The following is a 27,859-nucleotide window of genomic DNA, read 5'->3' as shown; positions in this document are numbered from 1 at the left end:
TCTGAAAAGTGTGGTTGCACTACTTTGTATTGGGGTGTGAATACTTTTGCAAGCCACTGTGGGTGGGCCCACAGAGGAATTACTGCTTATGACCTCCAACAATCTTGGCTCGCCTCTGTAGGTATTAGCTATGTTAGAGATTAGTAATGATAGGTGTTTTTATTGCATTTTGTTACAAAATTTTGAACTTTTTACCTTTGAGAATCAAAAAAGGTTGCGTGAGTGCGTGCGTGACTTTGGGGTTCATCCGACACGCACTTCCTCACTTCAAACACATGTTTGTAATTCGGTGTCCTAATGCATGTCAGCAGGCACTCCAGTGATACAACGGCCAGAGCTGCATGCAAGCACGACTGTCTTGTGCTAGAAGCCATCTGTCTTTTAAGAGAGAGAAAGAGAGAGAGAGAGAGAGAGAGAGAGAAAGAGAGAGAGAGACTTCTCCTCTCCCGCACAGATCCAGTGTGGCGCATTGACAGGCGGCAGTCCTCAGAAAGTAGGAAGTTTTCGCCGAAAGCTTCTGTATGAGAATTAATCACATTCATGTCGACTCTGTTGGATACTAACCCGCCGATGCTATGGTTACCTTTATTACGGTAGGACCATTTTTTTTTATTGTGGTGCTTTTTCTGTGTGCAAATTTGTGAACTTGATCCAATTGAAACAGAGAATATAAACCTAATTCTGCCAGAACTCTGAAAAGTTTCCAAAGAAGCGCTTTTTAAAATGTCAGCTGGGTTCAATCAGATTTGGAGATTTCAGGCTGAAAAAGTTTCGTAGAGTTTAGATTTGGCTCTGATATCATATTAAAATTTTCTTTCTATTGTTTTTTCCTTGAGATATTCCCAAAAACACGAATTCATACAGGTTATTCTTGAATTCTGGTAGGAAGACTATAGAGAGTATAAGGTGAGACGCGCATTGTGCGCTGCCTCAAGGCAAGACAGCATGGACACACTCATTTTACTCGCCTCTCTGGCTGTGTGTAGACAAAAGGGATGGGTATTTCCACACACATACTTAGGCGGACGCACACACACACATGAATGTCAGGGACTCCATTTGGTTTTAGAAGCCAAAGTCATAAGGCGGGTGCTGGTTGTTGCTGCGGGGAGTAAATTTGGCTGAGTGCGCACGAATACGGTTCAGCCTGCGCCGTTCGGTTCCCCACGCGTCAATTGTGGCCCCTGCGCGCGGTTTGTAGGTGTGAAAGCTGATATGTAACAGATGACTCCCAAAACAAAGGCAGGCTATGTCTTCAATGTGGTTATTTCTCCCCTCCTCACCCTCCTCTCCACCGCCGCTGCCTTGCGCATAACCCGCTCCTACTGCATGGGTGCATAATTGTTGGTAAATGCAAAGAGTCCCTCATAGAAAGTGTAAACGGGCTCTGAGACCGATCTTTCTCTGGGGAATTTACTGTTTTGGAGCAAGTGCAATATGACGCACTCAAAGAACCACAAAGTATGTAAATTTTGTGAACGTTAAACAATTTATTAATCTGAGTTTTATCAAGTTTACCACTGCAGTGCAATGCCCGCTTTGCGTAATGGCGCGCCTGAGTGGGCGTTGTGGGCCCTTTGCCGGATGCCTTCCTGCTGCTGTTGCAGAGGCCTCGAATAAAGGATCCGACCTTGGAGCCGAATGAGGACGCACGGAAGGAGGACTGTAACTTCATGAAGTCAGTAATGGCTTCCCTTTGGCACTGAAAGAGAGAGAAGCACCAGCTGCGCTCACCTGCGTGTTTTGCAGCAATTTGTGAGCCGGTTGCATGGTGATCCGCTTTTAAAACAGAAAGAAAACAAAATGGAGAGTTCCGTTTTCAATACATTTTAGGTGGAGCTAATAGGAAGCGCATGGAGTACGGTACAAACAGACGTCATTGTGTTTTATTTACATTTTAATGCGATAGGCAAACACAAAATACATTTTTCCTAGTGAGTTTCCCACATGACTTTAATTTTTTTATTGAATAAAATCTAAAAACTGCAGCAAGCAGTTGTATTCAGCCCTGACTCAAAACTGAGGTATATCAGTACCAAATCTGAGAGAGTGACTTTTTTGCTGTCCTATTATCTGGATCTTTACCTTCCAATTTTTCCGACTCTGTATACATGTGACCTATCTCTTCCAGCTTGTTGTCTTCTGTGTGTTTCCACATTAAAAAGGAAGACTCTTGACACTCTGGCATATGTCTGGATGTTGACTGGGTCTTTGTAAAACATAAATATGTTTTGATTTGAACGATTCCATTGTAGCTCCGTGTGTATGTTTATGGTCATTTTCCTGCTGGAAGATGAACCTCTCCAATTTTTTGGCAGACTCTAGCAGGTTTTCTTTCAGCATTTCTGCTCCATCCATCTTTCCATCAACTGTAATCTGAAGTGTGTCCACTGTATGCTGTTCTTCAGTAGGAACAGGAAAGATGAAAAAGGATAATCTCGGGACACATGGTGGAGGCAGTTACATGCTGTGGGGATGCTTTTCTTTAGCAGGAATGGGAAAAAAGAAAAGGATTCCCACAGCCTGATACTGCCACTTCTAATACCTGGTTCACAGAGCAGGATTTCTATGCTGATTTTTGACCCAATCGTCCCTTTCCGACATGCCCCGATCATTGTGGTGGCTCTTAAGATAATCTTATGAGATATTCCTGCAGTGTGTGGTGTGGTAAGAGTGATTTAGTCTGCTCGGAAGGATGTCGGGACCGACCTCAAATCGTGGAAATTTAACATATTGCATTGTTTTGGCCAGATATCCTACCGTGTGGGGTGTTCCCCAAGGACAAACGTGTAGCCCTTTAGAAAGCGAGGTGCGGAAACACAGAGGGGAATTATTCTGAATCTCAAGAGGGTTTGTGAGATTTCCCGTCTGACATCAGAACTTAAGTGAGTGAAATCTGTTTGTGTGTGGTGTGTTGTGTTTGCTGTGTTGCAGGACACCACAAACTGTAGGAACAAACCTGTTATATGTAAGAGTTTTTTATTGTCATGTGTGGGATCTCTCAGGTTTTGAAAATGAACAAACAATTTTAAAATCTTGCTGTGTGAACCAGCCATTAGTGTCAGCAAGAGGATGTTGTGTTCAGGGTGCAGTGTTCGTTTTATGTTTCACGCAGCCTTTTAAATGTGGACCAAAATTTTGAATTTTGGTCTCGTCTGACCAGAACCCCTTCTTCCACATGTTGACCATGAATAGCGAACGTTAAAGAGGACTGCTCGTTGCTGTCTTCCAACAGTTGCTTCATTTCCATGATGCAATAATTGTCCTGTTGATGGATTATCCTACCTGAGCTGTGGATATGTGCACTCCTCCAGGGTTACCAAGGGCCTTGTGGCTACTTCTGTGATTAATGCTCTCCTTGCCTGGCCTGTCCGTTTAGGTGAACAATATGGTCTTGTTAGGTTTGAAGTTGTGATCCTTCCTTTTCTGATGATGGACTGAACAACAATATGTGACATGTTCAAAGCTTAGGAAATTATTTTTACTTGAAATCTTGTTTTAAACTTTCCCCTTGGCCTGTGTGTTCTGTTCCTTGGTCTTTATGAAGCTGTTTGTTCACTAATGTTCCTGCCTTGGGTGGACCACATTTATGAAAGCAGCTGTTTGTATTGGAGTGGGAGGTATCAGAGTATCATAGTAAATGGAACTAAATATAAGTGCATGCCACATTTTTGTTTTTTAAAAATTAAGAAAACTGTCATTATCCTTCTACTTCACAATTATGCTATCCAAATAAAATGTACAGAGGTTTCTGGTTGCAACCTGACCAAATGTGAACCTGTTCAAGAGGTGTGGATACTTTAGCAAGGCTCTGTATCTCCAATTTGCTGCTGTAAATCCTTCAGACAATCTAAGAAAATGTGTTACCTTCAAACTGATTGTGCTGGCTGTGCCAGGAAGTAAAAGGTGAAAGATTAAGAACAGTACAAACCCATTCTGAAAAGAAATGATCCCAGACACTAAACTTCAAACATATAGTAATGGATATATTATTGTGTGCTTGTGATTGGGCTTTGAAGATGCATGTACCTTTGCCACAGTGATGCTGGTAGAAAGGTGCCTGAGAAAATGTGACCATGTGACCAAACTCCTTTCATATTCCTGAGCTTGGTTCAGCCAGAGAACAGGGCGGTCTTAGTGGATCAAAAGTATTATTTCAACAGATGTTCCAGTTACACTTCCAAAAGTGGCTGGGTTAGTATGTAATGTATTACCTTTGTTTTTCACCTTTACTAATGTCAAACCAATGAGTGTAATTTACTTGAGAGATGGCTTTACTCAATTTCCAGAAATTTAAATGAACATTTCTCTAAAAAGGGAAACTAGTTAACTTGATCACTGATCAAGAAAATCAAATCTCTTTCAAGGATTTTTGCCTCAATAAGGGGGAAATCCCATTTACGCATTAGCTTAAAAGACTAATTGGGGCAAGTGCTCTGAAGTCCCAGCTTCAAAGAATGTTACCCTGATGTACATGATTCAAGTGATTTATAGCTAGTGAGGTTTTAATTGGATACTGAAATATAGCTGGATAGCTGCATAAGTTCATATCCAGTTTACTCAGATGAGAAAAGATTGATCTGGTTGAAGGAATGTTTCAGTGTAGGACTACTGCATGTAATGGAAATGGGCTGAATTCAGTCCATCCATCTATTCATCCACCAGCCGCACATCCTATGTGTTCCTGCTTGATTACCATGTGAGTCCTCTGAAAGAATCTGTCAAATATCTTCAAGTAAATAAAAATTTAAAACAGTTTAAGTTGTGTGGGTTAGTGCTTTTAAACAATATAAAATGTAGTTTAAATTGAATCATGATGGGACCTAGTCATTTTGTCCCTTCACCATGTCGTACTTTTAGCAGTTTTTGTTTTCTGTCCGACTTTACGAGTACAAAATGATGACATCCACTGTAGGACATTTTGGACTGACCATGTGTCAGTTTCAAATTGGGATCTAGAGTAATCACATTTCATTAGAATCAGCTGGCAAAACATGGATATGAATCCAAACAATTGGGAGAAGAGCATAATGCAAAGTTGTCTGACAATATTATGTTTAATTCTATGTGAAATTTGCAAATATTTAGGAATTACTCTATAATTTGTGGAAATACTTAACTACTATTACAAATAAACAACAAGTACGCAATGATTAAAAAGGGGTACGAATTGTTGAGGGGCAAACTGACCTGGAGCCATGCTTGGCATATATATATATTTTACACTAGCGGGTTAAAAACTATACAAATGTTTAACCTGTTAAAGGTTTTTTTTTTTTTTTAACAAAATAGTGCTATAAAGGATTTTTGTTGCACTATTGGCTTTAGACATGTCTAAGCCTTTGATACTGTGGCTCATGACATCCTGTTGTCACAATTCGAACGTGTTGTCGGTATTAGCATAATAGCTCAGTGTATACATGTATATTTCACAAATTATGCTTAGTATATGAATTGTATTCACCACTTACAAATTATACTATACTATAACCTGCTAAGGTTCATTCTGGGTCTACTTTTCTTCTCATTTCATAGGTTGTCTTCGGGGTTTGTTGTTAGAAAACGTGTCTTTGCTGATGATATTTCTGTATATCTAACGATACTGTTCTGTTGAATTTGTGAGTGGTCGGTACCTTAACTTTTTTTAAATGAGTATTTACATTAAAGTCTAGGGGTGTTACTCTGAAGACTGTGGCAGGTTGTGGTTTGTAACAATGACCTTCCCATTTGTAACACTACAAAATGAAAAATGTGACCTGCATACAGCTATTTAACAAAATATATTTAGCATTCACTAACAAAGGAAAAATATTCATGAAAGGACATGGATAGAGGTGGCCAGAAGACAGATTATATTATGTGCCAAAGTTTGTCACCGGTCCTGTTCATAACATTTATGGAAGGGATTTCTAGACGCAGCCAAGGGCCGGAGGGGGTCTGGTTTGGGGACCAGTGGATTTCGTCTCTTCTTCTTGCAGATGTCCTGCTGGTCCCCTCTAGCCATGACCTACAGCATGCGCTGTGGCGGTTCGCAGCTGAGTGTGAAGTGGCTGGGATGAAGATCAGCTCCTCCAGGTCCGAGGCCATGGTTCTCGACCGGAAAAGGGTGGCTTGTCCTCTTCAGGTTGGAGGGGAGTTCCTGCCTCAAGTGGAGGAGTTCAAGTATCTCGGGGTCTTGTTCACGAGTGAGGGAAGAATTGAGCGGGAGATCGACAGACGGATCGGTGCGGCTGCCGCAGTAATGAGGATGCTGTGCCGGTCCATTGTGGTGAAGAGAGAGCTAAGCCGAAAAGCAAAGCTCTCAATTTACCGGTCGGTCTACGTTCCTACCCTCACCTATGGCCATGAACTTTGGGTCATGACCGAAAGAACGAGATCCCGGATACAAGCGGCTGAAATGAGCTTCCTCCGTAGGGTGGCCGGGCACTCCCTTAGAGATAGGGTGAGGAGCTTGGCCATCCGGGAGGAGCTCGGAGTAGAGCCGCTGCTCCTCCACATCGAGAGGAGCCAGTTGAGGTGGCTCGGGCATCTATACCGGATGCCTCCTGGACGCCTTCCTCGGGAGGTGTTCCTGGCACGTCCCACCGGGAGGAGGCCCAGGGGACGATCCAGGACATGCTGGAGGGACTATGTCTCTCGGCTGGCCTGGGAACGCCTTGGGCTCCACCTGGAGGAGCTGGAGGAGGTGTCTGGGGAGAGGGACGTCTGGGTATCTCTGCTGAGTCTGCTGCCCCCGCGACCCGGTCCCGGATAAGCGGAAGACGACGAGTACGAGTACGAGTCTAAACAAATCCTGTGAGGAAACATTGTCTTCTGAAAGAGCAGCAGTCCTTCACCCATCTCTCTACAACTCTAAAAGCAATGTTTCTTGTCCGTTGTCATTGCTTTTTCAAAGGGTTTTGACAATAAAGTCAAGTAGGGCTCAAGTATTTTACAATATTAAGATTTGTGTTAATATGGTCCCGGGTCAAGTACCTAAATTAGGATGGAGCTGTTTGTAGCAGGTTACATAAGTTTTCTGACCCGATCTTTTATGTTTTCTCGGTATTGTTGATATTCTCAATACTTCTCTTGGTGTTTGCTGTTCCTCCAATCAGATATGCTTGCAGTCTACAGTCCCGGCTGCAACGAGATGGTTTACACATTTAGCAGAGTGTTTATGTGCTGCACATTCTTATGACTAGTTAGAGCAAAACATACCGCAAGGATGTGGATTAGATGGATCTCTGTGTTCAGTGGAAGTGTGATGACACGTTACAGGCAGTTAGATGCAGCAACTCTGGACTTTCTTTCCCATAAACTTTACACTTTCCCTTTATGTGAATAATTCTAAATCCTCAGGTTTGTAATGAGCAAAAGCCTCCCTGCTTGTCTTGTTCTTACACTTCCTACAACTCCCAGGGACAAAACAGATAGGGAACTTGAGGTTTAAAGGTGAGGCTTCCTGGTATATTGCTCATATGGCTGCTCAGCTGTCCTCATTCTGTCTGTATCGACCTGGTAAGCATTGTCCCTGTCCCAGCAATCTCCATCTTCCTTAAATCTATCGTCTGGATCTTTACCTTCCAATTTTTCTGACTCTGTATACACGTGACCTCTCTCTTCCAGCTTGTTGTCTTCTGTGTGTTTCCACGTTAAAAAGGAAGACTCTTGACTCTCTGGCATAAATTTAAACATAACCCCATGCATATGCAGACTCCTAGCATATATATAATATTGATGTAAACCTGTCTTGTTATGGCCTAACAAAAGGAAACAACCAAGAGTAACATTGTGGATCCATACTGGAAAGCCCAATTGGTACCTCATAAAAAAATTCCAATCACGACTTTTAATCTGAACATGGTTTTGTCAGGGCACGGTACATGTATATGTAAAAAAAACAATCAAAATAAATCCAAGAAATCTTTCAAAAATTCCAGGAAACATTTGTTTGCAACATCTCATCTTTCTTTAAATGTAACTCTGTAGCTAATGGCTGACCTACATTTGCAAAGAATTATATATCCATGCTGTGTTTCTTAGTCAATCTAAAAACTACCCAAGACACAATCTGAAAGTGTTGTTTTGGGGCAGAGATTTAACTTTCTTTCCCCTTTATCTCCAAAAATAAGCTGAAAAACCCTGCTGGGTTTCCATGTATTTCTCACCCAGGTGACCCCTCACAGCAGTAAGACCTATCATGCCGTATTTAAGGTTAAGTTGAACTACCGTGCTAACAGACTGCAGATGGACTCAGATGGGCACACTAGGAAGATCCACCTTATTATCTCCTCTGAAAGAGACACCTCGGAGTGACACATGCATGGACTGATGTGGCCACCTTTGATATTTGAGCTGGCAGATATTCAGATGACCCGAGGGTGAAACCTGCTGCTTTAAACATCATCTTGCAAAAATCCAATCCCCTACATTTGTCACCTTATTTGAACCTTAATGCTATCAAAATACTAATCCAGACATTTAATCTTTACCTTGGACCAAAACAGCCCTAAAAACTAACCCTGCTGATAGAAAAGAGCGTTTTTTTCACTACAAAAACGGAACTTATTTTGGTTATCTGGTTTTGGTCGCCATTTTGGTGATGCTTAAAATTAAATAAGATATACAGTTCTGTAAAAACGTATGTACCCCTTTTCAGAGTTTTTCAGTTTTTTGTTTTTGTCTCTCTTTCTTTCAGATCTTTAAACAAGTTTTAAAATTAAAGATAATGACAGTCAGTCATTCATTTTCTACCGCTTATTCCATAGTGGGTCAAGGGGAAGCTGGTGCCTATCTCCAGCAGTCTATGGACGAGAGACGAGGTACACACTGGACAGGTTGCCAGTCCATTGCAGGGCAACGCACAAACAACCACGCACACACTCATTCACACCTATGGGCAATTTAGAGAGACCAATTAACGTAACAGGCATGTCTTTGGACTGTGGGAGGAAGTTGGAGTACCCAGTAAGAACCCACGCATGCACAGGTAGAACATGCAAACTCCATGCAGAAAGACCCCCGGCCGGAAATCGAACACAGGACCTTCTTGCTGCCAGGCAATAGTGCTACCAACTGCACCACCGTGCAGCCCTAAGATAATGACAATTAATAGAAAATGTAGTTTCCAAATTATGATTTTATTTATTAAAGGAGAAAAACTATCCAAACCAACCTGGCTCTATGTGAAAAAGAAATTACTCCCTAAACCTAATTCTGCTGTACCACTCTTGGCGGCAAGAGCTGCCATCACACATTACACATCATCACTGTGGAGAAATTCTGACCAACCCGTTTTTGCAGGATTGTTTTATTCAGCTGCTTTAGACGGTTTTCAATAATGAATAGTTTAAGATAATTTCACAGCATCTAATCCAGATTTAACCCTGGACTTTAACTAGGCCACTCCACAACCTATATTTACTTTTTTTCAGCCATTCAGAGATGGACTTACTGGTGTGCTCATGAGGTCATGAAGCGATGGCCGGGTGCTCTTCTTCAGGATTTTCTGTGAGAGAGCAGCATTCATTGCTCCATCAATTACAGGAAGTCGTCTGGGTCCTGAAGCAGTAAAATATGCCCAGACCATCATACTATCATCAACATGTTTGATTGTTGGTATGATGGTCTTCTGATCTTCTGTTAGTTTTAAACCAGATGTAAGGAGATGCACACCTTCAACAAAGTTTCATGTTCTCTTGTCACTCCACAGAACATTTCCCAGAAGTCTTTAGTAGTCACACTTGGGAAAGGAGAAAACTTATCCAAATGTTCTCAATTTGAGGCTTTTCCACCAAGAGCTTAAAGAGGGCCAGTACTAGAGCTAGTTCTTAACCGGTTCAGTAAAAACTGTTTTGCTTAGCTACAAACTCGGAGCCAAATCCTAGCCATGTCATTATAAATGTTTCCCCATGCAAATTCTCTCATTTATTCCACTATCTTTGCAAACAGATGCCCTAATATCACTAGCATAATTTATTAACTCTGTTTTAAACAACAAACAGTGCTTGTGAGTGCTTCACAATCCTGATCAGCTGATCTTTTATCAGCACCAGCAGCGCTGGAAGCCAGGAGTTAAGCAACTTTTAAAGCAAGATTTATTAAGAGCATTGGGTAATATAATAAAAACCACATACTGAGAGATAAAAATTCAGTTTATGGATTTAATGGAAAATAATCAGCAGTGAACGTATCCCAAATTGACCTATGTAAATTCTGTGATGGGTGATTTTAAAATTAAGAGAGTCGTCAGCTTGTGGTTGCCTGATGCTAATCCAACCTTTTTTATCGTTGAAGGGCAGTGTTTTTACTGTTTTATTTGTTTCCAATTAGACAGTTTCAAAATCCAACTAATCTCCTTAGTTCTAAACATGACACTCGCAACATTTTCATTGGGATCTGGTCCTCTTGTAAAGCAATAAACTGGTGCTAGATTAACACCAGTTTTCTGGACCCAGATGGCGTAAACACACAGAGCTGTTGCTTAGTAAGCACTAGTACCAGTTATGCACCAAAACCAGTTTGGTATAAAAGGCCCATATATTGATAATGGCTCTCTCTGTGGTTAGGTGGAGTCCCAAAGCCTAGAACCTCTCTTTCTGAATGTCTTCAGATCTTTAGCCCACCAAGTGAATTCCTAAATGTACAGGTCTGACAGTAATCAGGTCTGGGTGTGGCTAGTGAAATTGTTCTGAGCTTTCCAACAAAATGTTGTCAATTGATAACCAAAAAACAAAACAAACAAAAACACACAAGATGAAATCTGTAAAGGCGCCCATACCTTTTTGCAACACTACAGAATTCATAAAAATGCAATCAAATTTCCCTCAATATCAATTGTTGTTTGGTAGACTGTTCAGACTTTGGTAAATTGGCACCAAGTACAAATGTTTCCCTACGTTATTAGCAGTTCCAGTGTATACAGTGGACTAGTACAAGTTTTTAACATTTGTTTACAGAAATACCCAGACAGTCACCACTCACAGGATGCCTGCCTTTTATCTCCTTTTGCTCTCTTTACATGAGTTAAAATATCAAGGACAGCCTTGAAGGGCCTCAAGGAGTTTATACCAGAAGGTCAATAGATGGCAGTATTGGTTGTGTTTAAATATTTTTCTGAAACCAATATTTTAAAGACTTTTCAGCAACAACTCTTACAATGATTTTTATATTTTTGCACCATATTTGATTTCCACACAAAAGTTTGCAGTGACAGTTACCTATTGTGAACTGGGTCGAGAAGTTGCAGCCACTGAAAAACATGATCAAAAAATCAGCAGCATCAATTTCAAAAAGATTACACAAATAGACAAACTGGATTTTTTTTTTATATCTTACTGATTCCCATTCTTCACTCCCAGGATCTTACTGCATTTCCTCTGGACAGAAAAAATTAAATGGCATTAATCAACGTAATCAACGTTGGATTCTGGAAATGATGTGACAGGAACTTCCTGTCTGTCGTTCTGATATCGAATTAAATAATGATCTGGGATTATTCAATTCAGTCTCATCAGTACAGTCAAAAGTCTATTATAAGTAAAATTAAGTAATCAGGCTTCACAGGTTCATCAGTGTTTGCTAAGAATTGACCTTGCTTTCCCCAGTTCTTGGGAACATGTGGCCTATTTATTTTAGATAATTAGCTAAGGAGTCTTATTCTTCTCACATGCAAATTTTTTGACAAGTGAGAGCTTTATTTCCTCATCAAAGTCTTAGATCTCTAAATATTATGATTCAGGATTCCTTTGGCCATTATATCAGTTATTTTAGGTTGGGCAATTTCACATTTTCAGATTGAGCAGCTGGTCCTCGGGACAGAAAACCAGGGACCTCTGGTCTACAGTAGTATTATAACTCATTCACCAATGATGTTCTGGACGATGCAATCTCTCCTATCCATTTTTCTTGCCAGCCACAGACATTTTGTCCCAGAGTTTCTGCAGAAGAGCTGTAGTATTGTGCTCCAACCTAGGTTTAGCTAAGTAGGAGAAAGCAACTATAATGTTTTAAAAACCAAAGTTATTTCTAATCATGTATCTAAATCAAAAGATACCCCTGCGATCATGTTTCGCAACTAATAACAGTATTTTCATACAAAGCAGTTTGCAAAAGTGACAGGCTAACACTAGCATGTTTACTGTCTTTTGATAATTCAGGTCTGAACATATTTTAATTGGGTTTCAGTAATTGTGTGCAGATTAAAGTAATTTTTTCCCCATATTTTATAAGTTTAACATTAAACTTTATGAATGTCATAAAGTTTAACATTAAGTGTTTCAGCTGCTCTCTAAGTAGCTGTCTACACTGAAAGCTGTTTTATCACCGTTGGCAGGACAGGTCACATGACAGGGGGAAGCTCTAGCAACCAATTTAGTCTCTTTTTCAGTAGGAATGTCATTATAAGGGGTAAAAACACAAATTGTTTTTGTAAAACCTAGATTGTTAGAGTAACATAATGTGCTTTTCCTATATATACAATATTGGGAGTTGGGTGAAGTTCAGAATTCCTGTCATTTAAAAATGCCTTGATGGAAGATCTCCTTACTAAGTATGCTTTCATTTTTGGGAAGGTTCATCATTCCTATATTTTTACAGTACATGAAGTTAATTCTGCTTCACACTGTATTAGATTTTTGTTCCCCAGGTTGACCATTGAAGAACAAATATTCTTAGTATGTAAACAGAACACACTGAATTATTTCAATATTACTCTGATTTCTGTAGCGTTGTAAAAAATCTAAATGACTGTAGCTGTTAAATAGGCTTGGAGTTATAATGATTGGAACCAGTGGCAGGGTTACTGGTTATCAGCCAATCCTGTTATTTCAGGATAATCCAAACAATGCGCAAGAAGAGACGTTTACCACAGCCATTACAGTCTCGAAATTAAAAACCTTTAAATTAAGTGAATAAAACCCCAACTGGTTCTGCGGATATAAAAACCTCACCGTTCTTAAACCAAGAAGCAAAAGCCTGAGAATAAATTGTGTTTACAAGCTGTAATTCTTGCCAAAGGCAGTGTTAATAAGGACTCAAAGAATGTTGGTGCCCAGCAATTTCCATGGTAGGCTATTTGCCTTTTTTGAATCTGAAAATGTACCCAACTTTAAATGATGAAGCATATTGATATAAAATGAATTTTGATGCTTTTTCTTGCTGAATATTTATACCACTGGACCAGTGGGGGTGCTCTTTATGGGCAACAAGGGTGTCTACCCGTCTTAGGCTTCATGGCCTAAGACAATCAAAAAGGAAACAAAGAAAATTAAGCTACGCTCAAATGCACCCTTCATGACTCTTCTGTTGGTTACTTTTATGTCCAGTCAATAGGAATGGGTTGACCCTTAGTCCTGCTAATCTTGACTAGGTTTAGTGCAACATTTTCGCCTGTAAATATCATCAGACAAGGTTGCTCTGGCAATGGCAGTGTGGTGGTAGGATTTAAGTGGGGATTGAAATACATCAGCTGCTTTACTCAACTGTAATGGTTTCAAGCTCCAGGTCAGAAATACAAGAACAGGGCCTTAAGTTGAAATCTTGACCTGGAATATGTCGGAATATGTGAGTAAGAGTTATTAAAATATTACTCTGGGTTTTGCAGCATGATGGCTGTTAAGCAGGCTTGGGGTTATGATGGTTTACTAACTTACATTAGGGTAACTGTAGAACTGCTATAGAGGTGCAGTGAAATAAAAAAAAACATAACTGAAACTACATTTCCACTTGTTTCTGTTTATGCACAAACTAGCACTGCAGCACAGCTTGCTGGTACAAGAAGTTAGAAAGGTTTAAACTCACATAAGTATTTTTTCACAGTCACACTTAATTATGATCTATAAACTTTGCATGTTCAACAGTGTTTCAATACATCTGAGGATGACACACTGATGAAGCTTGAATTCGGTCAATGACATTTTGACACAAGAACATTTTTTTTATTTGCTTAATATTACATGAGACAACTTACAATGTTTTTAATCACAAGTTAGTTTAAACCTGAGATGTTTCAGAGCTTTTCCTAACAAGTGAGCAATCTTTCCTCACAGCTTGAACTGTCTGCTGAGGTTTCTGCAAGAGCAGTAACTAAATACATTTTTAGCAGGAAGTAATTACTAAATAACATAAGCATGCTAATTTCCTGTCATTGTGGTTAAATTTAAGCTTTTTCACTCTAATCTGTATTTATGAATGAAAATAATCGTTGATTACTGAATCAAAGTTGTCCATCTTTTTCTTATATGTGCATAGAGTTACACTTAGGCATAACATCTTGACACTTGATAGTTAAGGACTGCTTTCAGTGGAAATAGGCATCTCCTGTCCTGAAACATACTTGTTGACCGGGGGTAAGTACAGCATTAAAGCTCAAACATTTTCAAGGAGCTAAATCTAATAATAAGTTGGTAACCTTCAAATTGGATTCTTGTGAGATGAGTATCTGTGGTTCAACTTTTTATTTTGGTATGATTTACATTCTTTAGTTTAGAGAGGAATATTTGATTGTAATTGATTTATTCTGTATAAAAATACACTATTAAAACAAACTTACAAACAGCTTTTTTGAAATTCCTATCAATCTTAGTTAAATGGTTCAGTTCTTGGATTTTCCTTCCCTTTCTTTAGTTTAAGTTCTTTGAAGGACTGGAGACCAAAGCAGATCCTATTTCGACTCTCTCCTGTTTGTACCTTATTTTAACAACAAAAAGGGCAAAGAAGAGTCCTTGTCAACAGTCTCGCTCTTCACCCAAATTCTTCTCATTTCCAGTGTGATGACTGGAGCTATGTCAATAGCCATGTGGTATTTATTAGCATTTGTAATATGTTTGTTTCACTGGAACTTTTTAGGGTGTGGCACTACACAGTTGCATGTAGTTTTCTTGCCACTCAAGGCTGTCTTGTATGACATTTTATTATAACGTTTGAAGTAATTGTACAAACGTTGTTATGTTGTAGTAAGCACTGTTTTCCAGTGATTAATTAATTGCTGTAAGGCTTAAAGCTAAAATGAGAGCCTATTGGGGGTGGTTTTCTTTTTAGAAAGAGCTACTGTACAATACAAGCTCTACCGTTGTAATTTGCCGTGCTGACATTAATTTGTTTTTCAACTCCACCAAGTACACTCTGTGTAGGTGTGCCTCTCAGCTAAATGAGATGAGAGAAGTGATTGAGATGGTAGACTAAATCAAATGGTAATCTCTGACCTGATTAGAGAATATTGTTATATCATTCAATTCAATTCAATTCAGTTTTATTTATATAGCGGCAATTCATCACACATGTCGTCTCAAGGCACTTCCCAAGTCAATACAATCGAATCATACAGATTTCAAGTCAGGTACATACATTACAATTAATGCTGACTATCGAACAGTTCAGTCAGATTCAGTTATTTATTTAAATTGGATAAAACGTTTTTCTATCTAAGGAAACCCAGCAGATTGTATCCAGTCAGTGACTTGCAGCATTCACTCCTCCTGGATGAGCATGTAGAGACAGTGGACAGTCACTGGCGTTGACTTTGCAGCAATCCCTCATACTGAGCATGCATGTAGCGACAGTGGAGAGGAAAAACTCCCTTTTAACAGGAAGAAACCTCCAGCAGAACCAGAACCAGGCTCAGTGTGAGCGGCCATCTGCCACAACCGACTGGAGGATTGAGAGAACAGAGCAGAGACACAAAGAGAACAAAGAAGCACTGATCCAGGAGTACTTTCTATGGGAAGTAAAAGTAAATGTTAACGGATGTAGCTCCTTTGGTGGTTTTATCTAGGAAGAAAAAACAGATAAACTCTGAGCCAGTTTTCAAGTTTAGAGTATGATAGAGAGCCCTTCCAGTTTGTCACAGTAAAAGCTTAGTCACTAGCCATGTCTAGGAGAAAAATAGGGTTAAACACTGAAAGACAGGGCCATGTGGATCATCGGTAGAAGGTGGGCATCAAGATGTTGGCAGTAGAAGCTTGGACGATGCCCCTCTCCAGAAAGGTGGGAAGGATATCATGTAGTGAGAGAGAGAGAGAAACCAATAGATTTAAATCTTATAACATCTGGGTAACCTGGGTGTGATCTGAATTTTTATACATGCAAGTTATTCATGATCATTAAGTAAGGAGATGACTGTATTTTGGCAATTTCAGATATGGATGTTTTTACGCTAACGATTAGTGATGGTCAGGATTTGTTTTTTCTCCAATACATATAACATATAATACATGTACTTAATCTAACTTATATCTGACTCAGGACATACAGCTATAGTCCTCAACCAAATTAGGCCTTGCTCCTGCTGATGATGTGTTCATGCAGAGGAGTATTATGAAGTGCTGAGGTAATGCTAGCATGGCTTCTTTCCATTTTGTTAGGACTCGATAATTCAGTTAATATGAACAAAATGTACAGAAAATAATTGCTGTGTAGCTTCATAAATGAATGCTTTGCTTTAAACATCATAAAGTTTAATGACTAATGTTTCAGATTCTCACTAAGCAGCCCTCTCCTACACCAACAGCTGTTTTAGGATAGCATGAAGAGCAAGTCACATGAGGAAGGAAAGCTGCAGCGGCGAATACATTCTTTATTTCACAAGGATCATAACTAAACAGAATTACAACTTAATTAGAAAACATCCGGATTTGTTAGATGAATAAATTCATGTGAATGGCATAGACTAGTTTTGCAAGTAGGGCTTGCTAAAATAGACCAAGATTTAAGAATATTTTGTACACTAAATGCAGCTACATGACCCACTAAGGGTGTTGCTGACAGCACCACAAACAGGATTCAAAAGTGTGTTGATTGAGACCCTGGCGGAATACTTGGGATCAGATCAGGACATTTTTGTCAAAACTCTCCATGATTTTTGTTTTCGAAACTCAGCTATTGTCGATTTAGATTGTTGACTTGTTTCAGGATATTTGGTACATCCTTTGCTGGAGGGAAAATTGCTCACAGTGTGTCATCCTTACTGAACTCGACACACTATGTAAGTGAATTATTGGATCTTGAAGCAAACTGGTTTTAGATCTGATTACCTGTTTGTTAACAGAATATTACAGTAATGTAGGAAAAGTTAAATCACAGAACAATGGATGTTGTTTGCTAAACGTGTGGATCTCCAGATTAGCTTTCAGTGTCTATGTTTGTAACATGTTCCGTTTGATTTTATGGACCTGCTCTCACATCCATTAACCCCTATTGCAAGTTGGCACACAAGACAGCAGGATTTTCTGGAGATTAGTAAGATCACGATCACAAGAGAATACAGATTGTGCTGTGCGTAAGACTACAATCTTCCTTAGTCAGTGCTGGAGTACGACCTCATCCCAGATCTGCTATGCAAATCGGTAAGAACCATTAGCGACCACAGACCCTGCTGGGCCTTCTAACGTTAGATGGTCTATAAAACAAAAGAAGGAAAAAAGAACAAAACTGATGCTGATGGGTAACTTTCTGCTAATATTTATGTTACAAATTAAGCTTATTCAGATGACAAACTTGAAGACTGCACTCTGTCGGATCATGTCCTTGTGAAAAGTGTTGCTTGGTTGGGAAAGATAAACAGGAAGAAATTGCATGTGAAATGCAAATGTTGGGTGTGTTTTTGACATTGCCTTTCTTCTTGAGCAGTTATTTGCTGAACATGTAACCACAAATCTCTCTCTCTCTGAACCAATGCCAGTTCTACACAGCAAGTTGTCTGCAAATGAACAAAAATGATTGGTTTTGACATCATATGCTACATGCTAAATGATATGAGATAGATGTCAGACGAAGCTCCAGACATTCCAGACTTCTGATTGTCATCTTAGTGTAGAAGAACCTTCATTTAAACTAGACCTACTCTTCACATAGACCTAGTTCCACTGCATGAGATGCAGTGACTGTATTTGTGACTGTAAGCCAATGAGAAACCTCTGTACCCAGAGACGAATTTTGTCAGTTAATATCAATGACTTATCCAAACAATGCAAAACCCCTAATGTGAGTTTAGTTTTCCCAAGAAGTGGCATTAAATTTCGACCAAGCACTCCAGGTTACCATCATTTGAGTCTTAAACTGTCAAACATTATCGTTGAGCTTTTTGAAACTATTAGAGTTCTTTGCTTTTACTACAATTTACGAGGTCTGAAAGTGGTGTGTGCGTACAGGATGGCTAAACACACACAAGTCAAAGCCTCTGCTGAGCCCTACAGTCTATTCCTGCTTCAGTGATTGTATTAGGCTTGATGCAGGATTAGCTCCCCTGATCTCTTTGTCTTATTTTGTTTGGTAAACTATTACTGCTCTGTCCCCCTTTTAACTAGCACAACCTTTGCTGGCAATCCTTTTACCCTCATCTTACGGAGTTTGCAGTTTGGACATTCCTCGATTGTCAAACTTGTTCCTGAGCCCTGTGTTTGTTTGTTCTCCTACTAAGGCTCGGTTTGAAGGGGGGAACATAGGATTTAATGTATGAGTTGCCAAAATGTAACTGAAAATCTGAGAGATTGAGAAACAACAAAAGAAATATAAGATCAATTTTAAATAAAGGCTAGCTAGAACTGAGACCATTACCACTAATTAATGTAGGTGTGTGGGATAAGTGTCATGGTGATCTCTGTCAGATGAAGAGCACAAAGAGAAGCACATCAAGGTAACATAAGCCCATTTCTCTTTTGTCCCTAAAGAAACCTCACAGAAATGTAACCCTGGCCAGCCATACTGTGTCCGTCTGGTATAGTTTATATAAGAAAACTATACATTAAGGCCCTCACTTTTCTGTCACTTCCTCTTGTTCACACAAGGACTAAACTGTGTTTGTTTATCCAGTCGACCAAGCAGTGGCAATCACTCTCAACTTGAATTTTACCTGACTAATTGCTCGCTTTGCCACACAAATAGTCCTGCAGCTGCTTTCAGTTCTGAGATTGCTTTCTTTGTTTGAAGTGTGACAGCTAAAATATGTTTGCTCACCATTGGGTTCTTTTTTGATGATAGTCTTCACACTGTGAGAAGTGGTAACCTATTCCTGAATCTCTCTTTTGCACATGTACACTCTGCGCTTGGACAAACTTGTTTAGTTAGACAAAGATCTATGTGCAACTTGGCAGCTTTGAAAAAGTAGGAATTCCAGATCTGGAGCTTTAAAAGACACAGTTGGAAAAATAACAGTCCAAATGCTGTCTCACAGATAAAGTATCTTAGAAAAGTATACACACCCCTTGACATTTTTTGTCATTTGTCCCCAGAACGTTCCAACCCTTAAATTATATTTCGATTTTGAGATCTGCACATAGTAATCCCATTAGCTTTTGTTACAGTTACAAGTCTGACTTGGGGTATGTCTTTCCCAGCTTTGCACATCTAGAGACTGAAATGTTTTCCCATCCCTCTGTGCATAATAGCTAAAGTTCAGACCAAATATGATGGAATGCTTGGGCTTGGAAGATGTACATGTGCACCAACCTCTAGTTGTCCTCTATCTTTGCTCTGTTTTTAGTTCTATCCATTTTCCAGTCATCTCTGACCAGTTCCAGTGTTCCTAGATTACAGTATCCCCAATTAAATTAAAGTATCCCCACAGCAGGACACTGCCACCACAATTTAAAATACTTGTAAAATACTTAGAGCATGCATTGAGTTTTGTGGCTTTTACTTGGCAAAATATGAAAGATTTCCTGCAGGTATTGATACTTCTAAAAAGCAGGTAAAATGGAAGAAATACAGGTCCTTCTCAAAATATTAGCATATTGTGATAAAGTTCATTATTTTCCATAATGTCATGATGAAAATTTAACATTCATATATTTTAGATTCATTGCACACTAACTGAAATATTTCAGGTCTTTTATTGTCTTAATACGGATGATTTTGGCATATGGCTCATGAAAACCCAAAATTCCTATCTCACAAAATTAGCATATCATTAAAAGGGTCTCTAAACGAGCTATGAACCTAATCATCTGAATCAACGAGTTAACTCTAAACACCTGCAAAAGATTCCTGAGGCCTTTAAAACTCCCAGCCTGGTTCATCACTCAAAACCCCAATCACTGCACAACGAGAAGAGGTGACCGGACCCTGAGGAAGATTGTGGAGAAGGGCCGATTCCAGACCTTGGGGGACCTGCGGAAGCAGTGGACTGAGTCTGGAGTAGAAACATCCAGAGCCACCGTGCACAGGCGTGTGCAGGAAATGGGCTACAGGTGGCGCATTCCCCAGGTCAAGCCACTTTTGAACCAGAAACAGCGGCAGAAGCGCCTGACCTGGGCTACAGAGAAGCAGCACTGGACTGTTGCTCAGTGGTCCAAAGTACTTTTTTTGGATGAAAGCAAATTCTGCATGTCATTCGGAAATCAAGGTGCCAGAGTCTGGAGGAAGACTGGGGAGAAGGAAATGCCAAAATGCCAGAAGTCCAGTGTCAAGTACCCACAGTCAGTGATGGTCTGGGTTGCCGTGTCAGCTGCTGGTGTTGGTCCACTGTGTTTTATCAAGGGCAGGGTCAATGCAGCTAGCTATCAGGAGGTTTTGGAGCTCTTCATGCTTCCATCTGCTGAAAAGCTTTATGGAGATGAAGATTTCATTTTTCAGCACGACCTGGCACCTGCTCACAGTGCCAAAACCACTGGTAAATGGTTTACTGACCATGGTATAACTGTGCTCAATTGGCCTGCCAACTCTCCTGACCTGAACCCCATAGAGAATCTGTGGGATATTGTGAAGAGAACGTTGAGAGACTCAAGACCCAACACTCTGGATGAGCTAAAGGCCGCTATCGAAGCATCCTGGGCCTCCATAAGACCTCAGCAGTGCCACAGGCTGATTGCCTCCATGCCACGCCGCATTGAAGCAGTCATTTCTGCAAAAGGATTCTCGACCAAGTATTGAGTGCATAACTGTACATGATTATTTGAAGGTTGACGTTTTTGTATTAAAAACACTTTTCTTTTATTGGTCGGATGAAATATGCTAATTTTGTGAGATAGGAATTTTGGGTTTTCATGAGCTGTATGCCAAAATCATCCGTATTAAGACAATAAAAGACCTGAAATATTTCAGTTAGTGTGCAATGAATCTAAAATATATGAATGTTAAATTTCCATCATGATATTATGGAAAATAATGAACTTTATCACAATATGCTAATATTTTGAGAAGGACCTGTACAAAGGCAAAATATTTGAAAATGCATTAATCACAGCATTTGACTGTCAAATTAGCACTGTCTAACAGAAGAAAACCATAACCATTGTTTTGGGCTATTAGCAAACAGGACGTCTGGTTCTGTGACAGATAATTTCTATACGCCCTATTTGCCCACTTAAAACCAACTGTCACTGCTAATGTTTCTTTCCAGAATGACAGTCTTAATCCATTAAGCATAAGAGATCAGATAACAATTTAACTTGTTTGAGGATGATTTGACGATTACCTGATGTATTACATCTAACTTGATCGACTGACTGACTTGAATAAGTTTGAGAACAATGTTTTAGAACAACTCAGTTTCTGGATGGCAGGCACAACAAGTTTTAGTCATTCACCTTCACAGCCTAAATATCAAGTTTTCCAAAGAAATGATAAAAAACTGTAATATGACTTTTCTTACAGAGTTGAAAAAAAGGCTTTTGTCTGTCTGTGATTTATTCAATATCTGACGAAGCTCTCCAATAATACTGAGATCTTCTCAATGGCTGTCCTAATGTAGTCCTTCAAAAATAAGAAAAGCCATCCACAATATTCCACATGTCCAGAACATTTAGATTACCTTCAAAACTTTCTCTTGGTAGAGGTTTGTTTCTTATCCTTGACTGTAAAATCAGCATCAGATTTTGTTGCACAACAAACATGGCGCACCTCTCCCATGATCCCAGTTTCCCGTCTCATGTTCTGGTTGTTTGGACTCTGTCACTACTCCAAAGGTAGCTCAGACTTCTAACCTCAACCCTCCATTTGATGTCAAAGCTTTCAGGTGATCTCCAAAGCATGTAGAACACATGTAAATCACAGACTCAAAGTATGATCTGACACCTATTGGTCAGGATAGGTACTACAGTGAGCACAGTGCATTTCAGCACAGCTATTGTATTTCTCTACAATCGGTATGACTGTAAAGCAATGGACTGCAGGCTGACTTCCCAAGGAGAAAGCCTGTCTAATTAACCAGTTTGGTATAGTCACAGTGTTGGTAAAAAGCAGGACAAAAAAAAAGTACAATGTTCTGCACAATAAGCAATTCAAAATCTAAATGACAAAGATTTTCCTGATATCTTTTCTGATTTCTGTTGATTTTACCATAATGTTATGTAAGGAAGTGTTGTGTTTTAGGTTTACATTAAGCAGTTCTTCATAGGTAGGCCTCCAGTTTACTCAAATGTTAAGTATTAACCTATCAAAAGCTTCCAAAAGCAATGACATCATCATGTGGGTTTTCTTATTCAGTGTATTTTATTGTTCTGGCATTTACCAAATACAAAGCATTTGGTTATCCTAACTAAAACCTAAAGCATGAAACATTTAGCTTGATTTAATATAAGAAAAATTAAGTGCCTTTTATAATACCTGGTTTAAACTCTATATGGCGTACTTTAAATGTTAAGCATGACAATTATGGAGTAGTATTTATTTGTTTTATGCTGTCTTTAAAGTCACAACTTTCTATTACCTATTAGAAAACTTGCTGACAGCTGAAGCAGATTAATAGTGTTGGGCTTTTTTCATCTTGAGCACTGGCGAAAATGTGAGGTAGTAAGGTCATTCTAGGTGAGAAAAAAGGTATTCTTGTCAGAAATATTTACAGTAAGAATCTCTGCTCATTTATTATAGTTTAGTGTTGGTTTTTGCTAATGGGTGAACATGCTGATGGACAGAAAAAAGTTACATTGTACAAATTCTTGCCAGGACCCAGAAGTTCCCACAAAAACATTATCATTTCTCAATCTAAAATTTGACAGCATCAGAATGTGAGTTGATGCAAGCCTCCATTAACTTAATTCAATTCAATTCAATTCAGTTTTATTTATATAGCGCCAATTCACAACACATGTCGTCTCAAGGCACTTCACAACAGTCAGGTTCATACATTCCTATTAATCCTAACAATTGAACAGTGCAGTCAGAGTTAGCTTTTTATTCAAATTGGATAAAACGTTTTTCTATCTAAGGAAACCCAGCAGATTGCATCCAGTCAGTGACTTGCAGCATTCCCTCCTCCTGGATGAGCATGTAGAGACAGTGGACAGTCATTGGCGTTGACTTTGCAGCAATCCCTCATACTGAGCATGCATGTAGCGACAGTGGAGAGGAAAAACTCCCTTTTAACAGGAAGAAACCTCCAGCAGAACCAGAACCAGGCTCAGTGTGAGCGGCCATCTGCCACGACCGACTGGGGGTTTGAGAGAACAGAGCAGAGACACAAAGAGAACAAAGAAGCACTGATCCAGGAGTACTTTCTATGGGAAGGAAAAGTAAATGTTAATGGATGTAGCTCCTTTAGTCGTTTCATCTAGAAAGAAAGAACAGATAAACTCTGAGCCAGTTTTCAAGGTTAGAGTCTGAAAGAGAGCACATAGAGTTAGTCACAGTAGAAGCTCAGTCAATAGCCATGTCTAGGAGAGAGAAAGGGTTAAACACTAAAAGACAGGGCTATGTGGATCATCTGTAGAGGGTGAGCATTAAGTTGTTGCCAGCAGAAGCTCGGACGATGCCCTTCTCCAGAAAGGTGTCACAGGTAGACACAGAGCCAGGCCAGGTGTAGCTTCTAGGAAGAGAAAAGAGAGAACAAGGTTAAAAACTGAAATAACAGCAAACAATGCAAAATTGGAGAGTAGTGTGAGAATGTAGCGAAGAAGGTGAAAGTGGTCGTTATGTCCTCCAGCAACCTAAGCCTATAGCAGCATAACTACACAGATAGTTTCAGCTTAGCCAATTTAGCCACTTCTGTAACATTGGTCCTATTTTAACACTGCCAAAGTTACTTAAAATCATACAGTAAGAGAACCAGTATAAATCTTATTATATTAAGACTGGTTTGCAATGCGTTTAGAGTCAACAGGAAATTCTTCTTCAGCCTGCTTTTGTAAGTCAGTCCACTCTTACTAGCTGCAAGGTGTGGGTTTGGACACGTTATCCTCCACGTAAAGGAATATATACCTGTAGGTGTGTGTGGATGGATTTACGTTCTGTCCTCACTTGTTACACTTTGACCTAAACCTGCTAAGAAATGGTTTTTTTTTGCCCGCTCCACCAGAGTAAGTGTGCATCAGTGCAAAAGCTTTGGTTTTACTTTTCCCTTCTTTGAGACGCACACAAACACTTACCACAACAAAGCCACCTTCTGCGTCAACACACGCATGGGCACAAACTCGTTTTCTCAAGAGATAATCAGCCGGGAATGCCGATGAGTCACCTGGCTCAGAGCTGCAAAACATCCAGAGGGTAAATCACTGTTATGACTGGAATTCTGCCCTTCCCTCCACTCTCCCTGACACCATCGGGGGTTCAAAGATGGGGAGGTGAGAGGTGGAGGAGGCCTGGTAGGATAAGCCATGCAACTTTACAGGCTAGATTCATGTATGTCTAGGGGTGTCAGATTCACTCGGATGAAATATGTAATCAGTTATGACCAGTTGTTCACCTGCAGATAAAAGTTTGTCCGTAGAAAATTGTAATTTTGAAAACCAGCCCTGCCAGCTTTTTATTGAGGCTTTGATGGGAAAACTGACATTTCTACTAGTAGAGAAGCACTTCATGACTCTTTATCAGTTTTAGTGCTCTAACTAGGCAGAGAAGATGGAAGAAAAAGGGCATGGGATGATTACTGGTTTTCTTGCAAACCAGATTTTAAAAAGTTACTATTTAAAAACTAAATCAAATTGACGTTTACACAACTTAAGCTTCCTTTTAACCGGATTCAAGAGAAATTACTCAGGTGACCAGAGTTTTCTCCAGCTTTAATATTGTAATTATTGAATAAATATCTACTAACTTTTCGTTGAGTCTTTGATGGATAAAAACTGATGGTACAAAGATTCCAATTACCAGCAGATGTTTTGAATAATGAAATCAACCCACTGAAAGCATTTCCCAGCTGTTCTAAGCAAGATTATGGTCCTGGTAAAACTGGCAGTGTATTCTTATCTTTCATTTAATACGGTTTCCAAAACACACAATCTGTGACTACAATAAAACAGAATCAAAATTTAATTTATTGTCCCTCAGAGCAGAAATTCAAGTATACCAGCAGCAGAGTAACAGACGCATGGAAACATGCAGATTCACACAAATATAATTTTCAATTGCAAAAGATGAAACGTTAAGGTGTCATATCCACGGTGGTTTGTGTGCAGGCTGTGTTTGTGTGCTGTGTTCTCTCTGTGCAGGGTGTGACTGGCAGGTGCTGCTGCACAGGTGCTGCTCATCTGAGAGCAATCAGCTGGGCTACTTATGGAGTGGAAACCCAGAGGGAGGCTTCAGCTCGTTTTCTCACTTGGCGTGATCACCCTTTGCTGAAGGAAGTTGTGGAACCTTTCTAGTCTCCGTTTTCACTCGTGTCATGTTCAGAGGAGTTTGGGAACACCAGCCTCGACACCTCAGCTCTGAGCCTCCTCTCTGCTTCCAACTCCAAGCTCAGCTTCTCAGGAGTCACCTGAGAACCACCCATCAACTTGCCAGCCCACCCTCCAACGTTAAAACTCTCCAACCATAGTGGAGTTTCCTGGAAGAGAAGAAACAAAGCACTTCATCCTCCAAAAACTGTTCACAGCCTGTCACCCTCAAGCCACCGTGGAGAAGGACTTATTTCCCCCGGTCTTGCCAAGAACTCTACCCCTAGAGACCCCGCGTTTGTCCACCAGCTCCAGCCCTGGTTCTAGTCCAACCTTTATCTGTGTTTCTAAATAAACTGTAAAAACGTTGTCTTTGTCCTCATGGTTGTGTATCTCAGAGTCTAAGAAAACCCCATTATGACATAAGGTGTCCAAACATTGACAGCTCATCACCCTCACACACCTCACATTTGGCAAACTTTGAGCAGGATGTGTGTTAACTCGTTGACTCTATCTAAACAAATATACCAACTGATTCAATTAACTTTAGCAAAACTGCTAAAAAATAAAACATTTTCTGCAAAAGGTATGATTATTTGAAAATTAATACAAAATTATTTTAAAGTTTCTAATATATTTTTGCTAGAGTATCTTATACAAATCTACAAAACTAATTATAAATATATGTTACTGTAATAATAAATATAATATACAGATGTATTTTTTTCTGTTTTTGCTTTATATCAAACCTACATGTTTCAGATCATCAAGTGAATTTCATTATCCCTCTTAATAAATACACCATTAATAAATCTGAAATGCGGTTTTGAAATGATGGATTTTATTTATTAAGGGAACAAACTCTTTTTTTCCTATGTTAAAAATAATCTCCCCCTAAAGGTCATAACTGCTTATGCCTTCCTTAGCAAAAAAACCTTCCATTGAATAATTTTGAAAAAATTGTCAGTCACTTTTGGAATATTCTTATTTGCAGAATTGTTTGACAACATGGGAGGGTTTGCATGAACTGAACATGAACTGCCAGGATGTTCTGTCAGAGAGCACAATTCATGGTTCAACCAATCATGGGAAGTCATCCACATTCTAAAGCAGCAAAGCACCCCCAGACCATCACGCTACCACCGCCAAGTTTAACTGCAGGTATAATGTTCTTTATCTGCACTTTAATATTTAACCAAAAGTTTTACGGATCATCAGAAGTTTGTTTGGCAATTGTGATCAGGACTTATTGTTTTGTCAGCAGTGGTTTTCACCTTGTAACATTGGCACAATAACCCAGTCTTTTTTTTAGTGTTGAGTCATGATTACAGATTTTACCTGATGCTTTGGTTCTGGGTTCTGTTGTGACCTCCTGGCTGAATGGTCGATGTATTCTTGGAATACGTTTGGTAGGCTGGCCACTCTTGGGAGGTTCCCTATTGTTCAGTTTCCTCCATTTGTGAATAATGGCTCTCAATGTGGTTTATTAAATCATCAACTTATCTATTCTTGAATTTCTTTAGATTGGGATGTGCTGTTCTTTTAGAGATCCTTTTGCCTATATCGTGTTGTCAGACAGGCTCTAATTAACTGATTTCCTGATTTGGTTACCATTCAAGCAGTAATCATACCTGGGTGTGGTGAGTGAAACTCAACCAAAACTCAACCAAATTGTCCTCTAAACCTTAAAATATTTGAGTAAATACATTTATTCTGTGGCATTGAGATTCTCATGCCGATCGATGCCTAGTATTGAAAATGGGATTAATGAAATCTGGCTAGATGAGCTGCAATCATGCTCCTATGCTACACTCAACTTACACATGCTTATTTTTATGTCCTTTCATTTTTCTCTACTGATGAAAAAGAGTTACTTGTATATAGTTGCATAATTTCACAAAACCGTTGAGGTTACTGCCAATTTTTATATTGCACGTTTGAATAGATTATTAGGTCCATCACTTCTTACATTCCCACTTATTTGGGTGGCAGTTCAGTGCCTTGCTGTTTTTTATTCTGTCTGTGTTGAAGAATTATTATTTGTGTCTGGAAATCACCCTACAGACTGACCTGGATGTGGCTCATATGTGCTGAAACATCTGGAGTCAACTGGACAGCAGGGATAGGGCTCAGACACTGCAGGGTGAAAATCCCTCAGGAGGATTTGCTGGTTTGGCACGCTGCTTTGCAGTGCTAAGCCTGTCACTAAGTGTTCCCGACTGGGGGGTGGGGAGTGGCTGTGACCGGGTTCTCCATGGTAACTCAACCACTTTACGGCCTCAAAATGATAAAGCTGTGGTTTCCTGAAACAGTACTTTCCAATGGAGACCCCCAAGGAAAGTTAAGCTTGAACA

The 27,859-nt window shown here is 39.6% G+C and overlaps 1 protein-coding gene across 2 annotated transcripts in view; it reads left to right on the top strand.

The window, feature by feature from the left end:
- The first annotated feature begins 444 nt into the window (after positions 1–444).
- The window catches only part of ntf3 (neurotrophin 3), a 50,226-nt gene continuing 22,811 nt past the window's right edge, over positions 445–27,859 (top strand). Inside the window, exons 1-2 of one of the 2 annotated variants that reach the window (XM_047389296.1) lie at positions 466–593; positions 26,500–26,666. Coding sequence is in view for 1 of the 2 variants with exons in the window: in XM_047389295.1 (XP_047245251.1) it covers positions 576–593 (18 nt within the window). In the remaining variant the exon portion in view is untranslated. Of the gene's footprint in view, positions 594–26,499; positions 26,667–27,859 lie in introns of both variants that reach the window. The other variant, XM_047389295.1, reaches the window with a different exon arrangement.

This window comes from Girardinichthys multiradiatus, chromosome 17, assembly GCF_021462225.1.
Source record: "Girardinichthys multiradiatus isolate DD_20200921_A chromosome 17, DD_fGirMul_XY1, whole genome shotgun sequence".
Classification (NCBI taxonomy): domain Eukaryota; kingdom Metazoa; phylum Chordata; class Actinopteri; order Cyprinodontiformes; family Goodeidae; genus Girardinichthys; species Girardinichthys multiradiatus.
Note: the sequence above shows the minus strand (reverse complement) of the source record. Positions and strands in the feature narration are given on the sequence as shown.